This window comes from Coptis chinensis, chromosome 9, assembly GCF_015680905.1.
Source record: "Coptis chinensis isolate HL-2020 chromosome 9, ASM1568090v1, whole genome shotgun sequence".
NCBI lineage: Eukaryota > Viridiplantae > Streptophyta > Magnoliopsida > Ranunculales > Ranunculaceae > Coptis > Coptis chinensis.
Window position 1 is genome coordinate 55,297,518 of NC_141464.1, and position 11,404 is coordinate 55,308,921.

Here is an 11,404-nt window from a genome sequence, read left to right on the forward strand (position 1 = left end):
GCAATAGAAATCTTGTCAATAAATCCACCTCAATATCGCAATTAGTATTAGAGGTTTAAAGTAGCACAAATAGCATTAAAAGGCCATATCAATTTCTCATATGTTTTTATTTGACCTATTAGTTTGGGACCTGCATCCATATCTTCAGTGCACAAGAATATAATGGATGAATGCAGGTTCCATTGTGCATGTGCTTGGTCTTGATACCGTTGGTCTCCCAATAAGTCAATTTTAGACTATTTCATATTACCTTCTAATTCTACATAGGCTACAGTTAGTATTTCGTTATTTATTCTTTATTTATTTGTTTGGTTGTAATTCAATAGGTTGCATAAGGTGCAAAAGCAGCTGGTACTTCACATGTCATTGGTGTTAACATTGACCGCAAGAAGTTTGATATAGGTGGGTTTCATAATCTATTACACCTAAGGGTTTATATTGCACAATTTTATGCTCTCATATGTTGAATAGGACTACCGGGAAAGAGCTACATGCCTACATGTTGCATTGTTCTAAAGGTATATTTAGTTATATTGGCGAGGCACACACTAGATATTTTTTCTTAGTTTTTATTCACTTATTTTATTCCTAGATTTCGATCAAGAGCACGGATTATGAGAACCATATGCTCCTACATCTGAATTCCAGGTAGCTACACACAACTAATAATTGATTGATTTTGTTCTCCTAAAAGAAAGACCAAATGCTAAATCATCACCAGCAATTAGATTTAATTGAACTTTTGCTAGAAATAGATATCCAATTTCTTTTAATGCATAGAGTTGATAGTTTATAGATAATCTATCTTCATTATGTCCTTGAATTAGCAAGACACACCATGACATTAACTTAACAAGAAATTCGATGAGCAATATAATTTTTTTTTCTTAACTAATTTTTTGATGTTTCAAGGGCTTGATCGCAATCTCAAGTGATCTAATGGGCGATGAGTTACATTTTTGTAATGATCTCAGGTAAGAAGTCTAACTAAAAAGTTATCATGAGCAGTATGAAGCTCTTTATGGTATTGGATTCATTACAAAAGTCCATCTAAATACTTTCTAGGATACTTGATAGATTTCATTATTTTTCATTTTCTACGCTTCATACTGCTCATGATAACTTTTTAGTTAGACTTCTTACCTGAGATCATTACAAAAATGTAACTCATCACCCATTAGATCACCTGAGATCGCGATCAAGCCCCTGAAACATCAAAAAATTAGTTAAGAAAAAAAAATTATATTGCTCATCGAATTTCTTGTTAAGTTAATGTCATGGTGTGTCTTGCTAATTCAAGGACATAATGAAGATAGATTATCTATATATATATATTAGTCACTACATTAGATAGTGGACATGTCTTCTATGGGACACTATTAAAGATTTTTTTAATTCTATTGTCGTATTATTTTTAAAGTGTGGTTTACCAGTGAAGTTTTAGAGGCAACGCTGGACTTATCTCAACTGAAACCTCTCTAATTAAAGGACCTCTTATTAGCTAAGGTTAGCTTCGTTAGATTTGATCTTTTGTTAAAAGTGGTTTTGTCTAGGATAATTAGGTTAGAACATTGGATATAGTTGTTTTAGATGGTTTAGGTTTTGCTTTGATAGATTTCAGTATTTTATAATAAAATCATTATACACATGAAGGTGAAAATCCTTTGGATTTTTTTGTGATTGATACAAAGTTTGCCATTTTGTAGTGTGTTGCTCTGATTTTGGTTGGACAATTTTGTCAAATTATGACCAAATAGGGAATTGACTTAGAATGATGCGTTGATATGTTTTTATGCTTAGAGTTGCAGTTTAGAAGTTGTTGTTGTTGTTTTAGTGGTGATGCAAGCACAAAAGGAGGCACCATCAGATTTGAATTGCAAAGACAAATTCCTTCTTCAGAGTGTTATTATACCTAATGGTACAGCTACAAATGATATTTCCTTTGAAATGGTAAGTTGGTTATTCAAGGTGTCATATGAATTTTAGGCTACCATTTGTACTAGCATGAATGAAGTATAGTTATCATGCTTTGATAATGAGAAAAACTAAATCATGCATGTCATCCTTTTAGTTTATTTTTCTACCCATGAGTCTTGAACCTTAAGTGAAAAAAGACTACTCAAAGCTTATCTCAAAGCGATCATTACTTTCTTCTTCAGCAGGTCAAAGATTGAGCGGAGGCTTTTTTGTTGGCTTTCATCTTAATGTCTTTCTTCAAATCATGTAAGTGAATTTTTATTTTTATCTTGCTTTCTTCTTTCCTGAATTATATATATTGAGTGTTAAGGACATTGTATGGGTTTATTTCGTATTTTAGAGATAAAGTGGTAAAGTACCATCTATATGACTGACGCTTCTCCATGTGGCATCCCACAAGTGCTTGAGAATTTTACTGCTTAGCATCACTACGTCAAAAGAGAGAATTTATGACAGGCGTGACGCCCCACAATAGGACGGCTTCTAACTGTCTAAACATAAACCACGGCTAATTTCTTGTATTAGACAGCTGTTACCAGTCGGGTCATATTCGTCGGTCTTTGTCTGTCTACTTCCTCCTTTTAATTCCCATTGTCGAGACTTCTACTTTGAGCCCTGAAACCATTTCCCACCAAAAAAATTGAGAACCCATTTCCCACCAAAAAAATTGACGAATTTTGTGTTCCCCCTCAAATTTCATAGCTTACCCAAATACTATATATTATCTCATCACACGATTTTTTTCTCACGTTTCTGCAAAGGTTCGTACTTTCTCTCTCTTAGGTTTTTATTTATTTCTATTCACTAAAATTGATACTGAAAATTCGTTTTGTAGATTGGGTCGCTTAATCCAGGAATTGAAGGTTTAGGGTTGAAGGGGTATACGAAATTTAATACACTCTCAGTTAAATCGAGGTGATTTTCTTATGGGTTTTACTAGTTTGTTCTTTACTTTTTGAGTTTCCATTTTGTGCAAAGTACTCGTATGTTGTTCAATGGCCTGATTACGCTGTATTATATCCTCATTATTTCATTAATTAATTAATAATTAGTTTGTACGTTAAAACAAGAAAAAGATAACTAAAGTTTGTAACGCCTTTTAGCTTTAAGCATTACAAACTATAATGATAACTTTTGAGCTTGTTACTATATAAATAGAACGTTACCTTCATTAATATTCAGAGAACATAAGTAAAACTTGAAGTAGCAGGTCCATAGATAACAACTGAGACAATATGATTTGGCTCCTATAGTTTTAAACAAAGTAATTCTTCTGTCGCCATGTAACCTTATTTTGAAGTCTACCAAATCTATTGAAACAGGCACTTGCCTCATTTCTTTCCAACTGGCTCCAAAAGTCATGTCCTGAAGATTTAGGAGCAAGTCATCTGAGTTCAAGTACACACGGTTGGCAGAATTTGCTATGGTGTGGGCTATTTCCCTTGCAGCTTCAATCTTCCTTAGAGTAATAAATGCTACATTGTTTGCGATAGCTTGACCTATAAGCTGAGCACTCTTGGCCTCTCCCTATGCTCTGATAACCACACCCTTCTTGTCTTGCTCTGCCTCCATAACAAACTTGGCTCTTTCTGCTTCTTGTGCAGCAATCTGCTTGGCTTCAATTGCAGTAGTAAATTCCTTTCCAAATGTTAAATTTGTAATGGACACATCATCCAGTGATATATTGAAGTTTGCGGCTCTCTCGATCAGGATTTTTCTTATTTCTCTACTGACAACTTTTCTTTGAGTAATAAGTTTACTGGCATTGTATTGTGCTACCACATCTTTCAATGTTTCATGGATTATCGAGGGTAAGACTCTCTCATTGTAATTCTCTCCTAAAGTCCTGTAAATGGTAGGCAACTGATCTGGCTCAGGTCGTGTAAGAACACGAAGCCCAATCTTCACCATTTGCAGATCACGACTTCCTGAAGTACTTTCCACAAGGTTGGCCTTTGCACGAACATCATAAATGATAGGCCTATCAAACCACGAAATCATGAAATGTGTTCCCTCAGGATAAACCTTGTCTTTGACACCAACGAGATGATTGAAGACAATAGCACGACAACCACCTTCAACATTGTAAAGACTGTTTGAAGCAGCGTAAAGACCAATACCACCTATTATTCTAACTTTGACTAACGCAGACATTGCACCCACACTACCTTTTGGAATGTTCTTGAAATCCATTTTTGTTTTTGTGATTTGATTTGTTTGGTTAAACCCTAATGAATAAAAGTGGAATATAGAACGTTACCTTGGGCACCTTTGATATATCTGTGCTGCACACAGTTCTCTGCTTACCGTTTTTAAAACTTCTTAAACTGAAATGGCTACTCTAGTTGTTCCTGATTCTGTTCCTACTCCTCTTGAGGATGCTGGCAAGATTAGAAAGGCTGTTCAAGGTTCTTCTTTCTTTGTTATCTTCACTTTTGTTTGTCATTTTTCCTTTTTTCATCAGTTTGTAATTTAGCAGTTTCGATCGACAAACAAGGTATAGTGATCATGTGCTAATGAAAGCTGTTACGATGGTATGATTTTTAGAGTTGTTTGATATAGATCATTAAGAAGTTGAAATTTTTATTTTCATGTAGAACTAGAACCTTATGAAATGATGTTCTTCTTTGTTTCGTAGAATTTTTGTAAACATTATCAATTTTACATTTACAATTTCTTTGTAGCATTTTTCCTTTGATAAACACTGTCTTGGATTTGCCAAAAAGTACAAGGGAAAATCATTTCAATGAGAACTCCTTGCAAAATCTAATGTTATTTTGACTGGTCTGCCTGAGACCCTGACTTGAATGAGAACTCTGTACCACATATTTTCCCTAAAAAACAGACCGACGATATAGGCATATATCCAATATGCATGAAATGCTCATTCAAGATCAACTAAACAAGCAGTCGGGCAGACTTGCCTAATGTGGTTAAAAAGGATAGGTATATAACCAATATCTTACAAACTAGTCAAATGCATTCCAAGCAAATCAATAGCAAGACCAATCCCAAACTATCCAAATTAGTGCTCCAAATACTGTTATAGAACTTATTTTTCAGTTTAACAAGTTTGGGAGATGTTTTGATTTGATAGGTTCTTCTCCCACTGGAATTTTTCTTCAAGGAAAGGGTGAATCTTTCTCATTGCTTCTCAAAGGCAAGGTATGAACGGTTTAACTTTATTTATACTTTACTTATAATAGATGATGATGATTTGGTAAAGGTTGCTATTTTTTTATGTGGTACTTGAAGAAAATGTTATTAAGTGATTATAGAAGTAGATGTAACTTGGAATATATTATTTGGTCTAGGTTGTTGTTGTATTCATTTGTTTATATTGTCTCCATTGAGATGAGCTAGTTTTATGGGGTGATAATTAATGGTTCATTGTCAAGCTGGATTTTGATATTTCATCATGTATAACAATGATTTTTGTGTTTATTACTTGGTCCTATTGTTTTTTACTGCTTGGCATGGTGATGGTTTCTCCCTTCACTAGTGTTTATGTTATATAAGAGTTTTATGATGCCCTCTTTATATCATGAATTTTTATATTTTTTTTTCGATAAGGCTCTTTATGTCATGGCATTAGTGGTTGCATTGGGACTATCTTATTACTATAATAAAACTCACATATATTTGGAACTTGGAAAATTGGTGTGTCGACACCATAAGCGTTATATGCATAGTGTAACGATACTAATGTTGGGCCTTGTGACTAGCCATGTGCATTTCAGTTTCTTTGTGCTTTGCTCAAAATAGTAACAAGAATTCTCTATCTAAGAATAGGTTTTTGCATGACTCAACTAGCCTGATTTAGAATATATATCTACAGATTTTAGTTTGAGTTGGATTAGTTTATTTCAAACTTTATATTTTCAAGTAACCTGGTTTCTTGTTTGTAAATGATATAACTTCTTTGGCATTAATTGGTCTTGGCCATAGAGAATAAGAAAGTTGCTTATATATATATATTGTTCCAATCTTGAGCAAACCATTTAGACTTGGTAGGTGGGTTGTTGGGGTGCTAAGTGTGTTAGGAGGCAGAAAAGAATTTGAGTACCACTTTCTATGATATATACCTTTCCTATGTTTCAAGTTGAATACTCTTTTTGAAATCGTACTAATATTATATATGTTGATGTATTTATCTAGAAAATGTCTTCAATGCTTCCAAGTAAGAACTAGATGAAAGCACCGACTTCGTCTACTGAATATTTTCGAGGTGTTTAATCATTCATCCAGTTCACACAAGAGAAATTAGGAAAGGAACTTGACTGGTATTGTTGTCATTGTGCTAATTGTCATAATTTAGGGGGGAAGTCAACAGCAAAAGATATTGCTGAGCATCTTATCTGTGATGGTATAGACGAGACATATACATCATGGATACATCACGGAGAGCCATCTTCCAGAAGTAGTAACTATGTTGAAGCTCCTACTAGTTCTTCTACTAGGGGTCCTAAAAATATGTTGCCAAGGATGGAAGAGATGGTCAATGACACATTTGAACGAAGTCATCCTGTTGACTTAGATGCATGTCTTAACGGAGTTGATGATGGAGATTCACCCAATGCCATACCGCAGGATGTTCAATACGACAAGTTGATAGAAGATGCTTTAAAACCAATATATCCATCATGTCGGGGTGAAGATTCGAAATTATCGACGACAATTGAGTTGTTGAGCATGAATGCTAGACACAAGTGGTCTAATAGTAGCTTCACAGAGTTGTTGCAATTCCTTAAAAAGACTCTACCATAAGAGAATACACTACCTGAGAAGACCTATGCTGCTAAGAACTTGATCAAACCTCTTCGCATGAAATGTGAAATTATTGATGCATGCCCAAATGACTGTATTATATACTGGGTGACAAATATAAATATTTGATTAGTTGTCCCACTTGTGGTAAAAACATATGGCAACCAGTGAACCCGTTAAAACCGAAAGCTAAGATTAAACCATGGAAGAAGCTAAGGTATTTTCCTTTGACCGAGAGATTACAAAAGATGTATAGCATACCATGGATTGCAGAGAATATGAAATGGCATGCAAATGCAGTTTCTGACCAACGCTATATGCGTCATCCTGTTGATTCTTCCATGTGGAACTCAATTAATCTTAAATGGCCTGAGTTTGCTGCGGAGCTACGTAATGTTAGATTGGGGATTACAACAGATGGATTTAATCCATTCGGGAACAAAAGCAGCACTTATAGTTGCTGGCTTGTTATGATTACTCCATAACATCTGCCTCCATCATTGTGCATGCGGAAAGAGTTTACTATGTTGACACTTCTAATTCCTGGTTCAAGTAGCCCAGGGGATAATATCGACATCTTCTTGCAGCCTTTAATAGAAGAGCTACAACAGTTATGGGGTGCTGGAGTTGAATCATATGACTCTCATGCTAAAGACACATTTACTATGAAGGCAATTTGCTTGTGGGCGATACACAATTTTCCTGCGTTTCACCATCTTTCTGGATGTAAAACGGCGGGAAGGTATGCATGTCCTATTTGTAGTGAAGATACAGATTCTACTTGGCTGAAGCATGGAAAAAAGTTTGCTTATATGGGTCATCGAAAGTTCCTAGCAGATCCGAATCATCGCTTTAGAGTCCATAAGGCACAATTTAATGGCAAAGTAGAACATGGTAAGCGCCCTATTCGTTTAAAGGGTTCTCAAGTAAAAATTAAAATGAGTCAAATTCAGAACAAGTTTGGTAAGGTGTCGGATACACCGGAAGGAAGGAAGAAGAAGAGAAAAAAGACTAAAGAACTAGAAAATTCAGCATTTTCAAAGGATTCTATCTTCTTTACATTGCCGTATTGGGAGGTATTTTTAACATTTGTGTAGTAATATATCATGTAACTTTATGTATACATATCCATATATTCACTTATATATTTAATTCCTACAGCATCTGCCTATTTGCCACAATCTAGATGTGATGCACGTGGAAAAAAATGTTGCGGAAATTCTGTTTGCAACAATCATGGGTACAGGTAAGAGTAAGGATGGACTCGAAGCCCATTTGGACCTTAAGGCTAGGAAGATAAAGAAACACTTGTGGCCGGTAATGAAGAATGACAAGTGGTCTTATCCAATAGGTGCTTTTTCTCTTTCTCGGCAAGAGAAAGTTTTGATTTGTAGAACTTTGCACCAATTGAAGGTTCCTGTTGGATATAGTGGAAATTGGAAACATAATGTGGACTTGGAAGACTTTCAACTCAAGAACCTAAAATCGCATGACTATCACATCCTTTTACAACATTTATTGCATGTGTTATTGATGCATCTATTCAAAAAACACAAGCCATTGCATGAAGCTATTCGCCAATTGTCTTTATTCTTTAACGTCCTATGCTTCAAAGTTATTTGTCGTGCAAAGCTTTCAACCATGAGAATACACATCGTGGAAACTTTGTGTGTTTTTGAAAAATACTTCCCGCCTTCATTTTTTGTTTCAATGATACACCTTGTTGTGCACTTAGCAGAAGAGGCACAAATTTGTGGACCTGTTAGATATAGGTGGATGTATCCGTTTGAGAGGTGAGTAAAGTTCATAATATTCGTTTTTTGTGATTAGTATGTCATTTTGTATTAATTAATGACTCATGCACAAGATGATGAATACTTATAAAAGGTATGTGACCAATCAGACTTTTGTAGAGGGTTGCATTCAAGAGCAATACCTTGTGGAAGAGGCGATGATGTACTGCATGGAGTACATTCATGATGGCAACTTGGGAAGTCATAAGAATGGGAGAAGGGTGATCATGAATGAGGATATCAAAAGTGCACACCCTATGGATAAAAAGGGAAAGTAATACGTTCTTCCAAATGTAGAGTATCAACAAGTTCGCAAGTGGGTTTTGACGCATTCTCCAAAAAATGTTGAGTGGGAAGAGTAAGTCATGCATTTACCACTATTTTGGTAGTCAATTCTTGAGTTCTACATGTCAATTATCCTGAATTTTTATTATTTTCACAGGAAGTTACCAAGTATACCTCCAAAGTCATAAATCAAGGGGTAAAAGTTGTAGGGGCAGTCAAGCAAAAGAGTTGGATTACATTTCTTGGTTAAGACTACAGCTACAAAATGAAGAAGAATCTATTTTCAAGAAGATTGTTGATGGTCCATCTTTTACAGCGATGTCATATAATAGATACACAGCGAACGGGTATGCTTTTTATACATCAGATTCTGAATCAACGACAACAACACAGAATAGTGGGGTCTCAATGAGGGCTGTGACTAGTTTTAGGGCAAGTGCCAAGGATAGGAATCTTATTGATGATGAAGTCACTTACTATGGAGTTGTCAAAAGAATTCTTGAACTTGATTATGTAGAATTCAAAAAAATTGTGTTCTACTGTGATTGGGTGCGAATTGAGGATAAAACAAATGGTTGCATAGTTGATCCGGATACAAACTTGGTATTTGTAAATATTGGGAGGTTCATGAGGAATACAAGTGAAGTTGATGAGCCCTTTATTCTCGCTTCTGAAGCTAAACAAGTCTTTTATTGTAGGGATTTGAGTAGAGATAATTGGCATGTTGTCTTGGATGCTCCAAAGAGGTTAAGTCAAGAGATAGATGCTTACGAAGACCCACTGGTCTTTGAGGCTAGAACAAGAGTTAATGATTCTTCATCAACAACTTTACTTGAGGACGTTCTAGAAGTTGTCGAAGACTAATTTTAATCTTAAAACATCAAGTTAAAAGTGTAATCCTCCGTTTTAGGAAACTTATCAATATATTATTGACTTGGTCATTTTTCAACTATTTTTTTTTATCTTCTTCTTTAAATGCTAGACAAGGGGTCTGTTTAGGATCAAGGAATAATTTTTTTTTTTTTTAATTAAGTATCTTTTGTTTCTCTTCATATTTCAAATTCTCAGCATGGTACAGGTGAGTTACAGAGTGGTTTTTTTTCTAATTTTTTTTTTTTTTTTTGAATGGTGCAATATATGATGAGTTTAATTCCGTCACTTTAAATGTATGATGCAGATGTTTAATTATGTCGCCTTAGATTTGAGCCATTTTGTTGAACTCTATATTTAGGTAAAAAGAAGTCATGTCAGAAGCATCTGAAGCAAGTGGATTTGAGGCAAATGAATCTGAAGCAAGTGAGACGAGGACGAAACCAAAAAGGTAAAGTAATAAGTTTGATTTGATTATTGGTTACTTAATTGGCGTTGTGACCAGAGTTCATATATTAAGAACATCATTAGTGCTATTATGGAGGGAGGAAGAATAAGTTCTGAACATAGATGTTCACAAAGTCTAGATATCACACATCATTTGTCACGAAAGGTATTAATAATACACTTTTGCTCTCTATAAGGACACACCTTGAGACTTCTTTAACATCTAAGTTTATTTTCATTTGAATCCTCTTGGTGAAGTTTTCTTCTATTATATGTGTAATCAACTTTAAATGCTAGCTAGTTTATCACAGAAAGAAAATAAATGTGAATTTAAAAATATACACCTAGGGTTCAATTAGGTACAATCTGGACCATTTCTGTTGTTCAACCAATTAGGTACTCTCTTGAGTAGTAGAAGCAATAATCCTTGAAAGAGAGCACAAGATGGGTTTGGGATCCCTCCATAACCTTCATCGAGTGGCTTGAGGCCTTGACCTTTAATGATTTCTCTAGTTTCTTGTAAATGATAGATTGGTACTATTCATAACGTGTGGTTGACTATGGATCCGAGTGGGGTTGGGTAGGTTGATGATGAGATTTAGATTTGGGTTTGGCTTGGGTAAACAGCAGCTATGGGCTGAAGATTTGGATCCACCATATAAGTTGTTATGATCTACAATAATGGGCAGGCCCACAGTGTTTAAGATGCTTTTTGTATCATCTAGGCCCATGTGTAAGGCACGTGAGATATGAGGTGATGGATTGTCATCTGTGGAGGAGCTGCCCTTGTGAATGACACATGGGCAAGCTTTGGGTTTTGATTGGAGTACAGGTCGCAACTCCACCGAATAGTGTTTCATGGTGGTTCCTTACAGCAGTAGTAGCATTTTCCGGGGGTGGAGGTCCAAAAACAATAGTCTGTTCATATTGGTATTGTAGATAGTGATCCCTCATGAAGTTTAAGTTGTTACCAGTAAGATTGTTTAGAAGGTTCTGATATTGCTTAAAAAGAGTGATGAACTTCGATTCGTCTTTCTGGAAGAAGGCACCTTTGTCCATGATAGACAGATTTTAGAAGGTTCACTTGGCAAAAGTATATGGTCATGAGAGGTATAAATTTCTTGGATTGTGTTTTTAGAACGGGTTTCAGGGCCTAGTGGAGGGGATGGATTAGGAAATGCATCTCCACTACCTCTTTTCCTGTGCTTGTGAATGTATTTTCAGCTGGGTTCTTCAAGAGCTTTAGACGTCTCAGGCAAGGAGAT

The 11,404-nt window shown here is 35.4% G+C and overlaps 1 protein-coding gene, 1 long non-coding RNA gene and 1 pseudogene across 2 annotated transcripts; 1 reads left to right on the forward strand and 2 right to left on the reverse strand.

The window, feature by feature from the left end:
- Positions 1–3,101: 3,101 nt before the first annotated feature.
- On the reverse strand, positions 3,102–4,452 carry LOC147476774 (uncharacterized). The gene is made up of 2 exons (XR_015207953.1): positions 4,238–4,452; positions 3,102–3,143 (listed from the first exon to the last, which is right to left on the reverse strand). It is a non-coding gene; the product is annotated as an uncharacterized LOC147476774 (long non-coding RNA).
- On the reverse strand, positions 3,156–4,215 carry LOC147476775 (prohibitin-1, mitochondrial pseudogene; annotated as a pseudogene).
- Positions 4,453–7,268: 2,816 nt separating the features above from the next.
- On the forward strand, positions 7,269–9,686 carry LOC147476776 (uncharacterized). Its single transcript, XM_086585827.1, has 3 exons — positions 7,269–7,820; positions 7,906–7,990; positions 8,980–9,686. Exons 1-3 carry the CDS (start codon positions 7,269–7,271, stop codon positions 9,684–9,686), a joined length of 1,344 nt encoding a protein of 447 aa, XP_086441953.1.
- Positions 9,687–11,404: the final 1,718 nt, after the last annotated feature.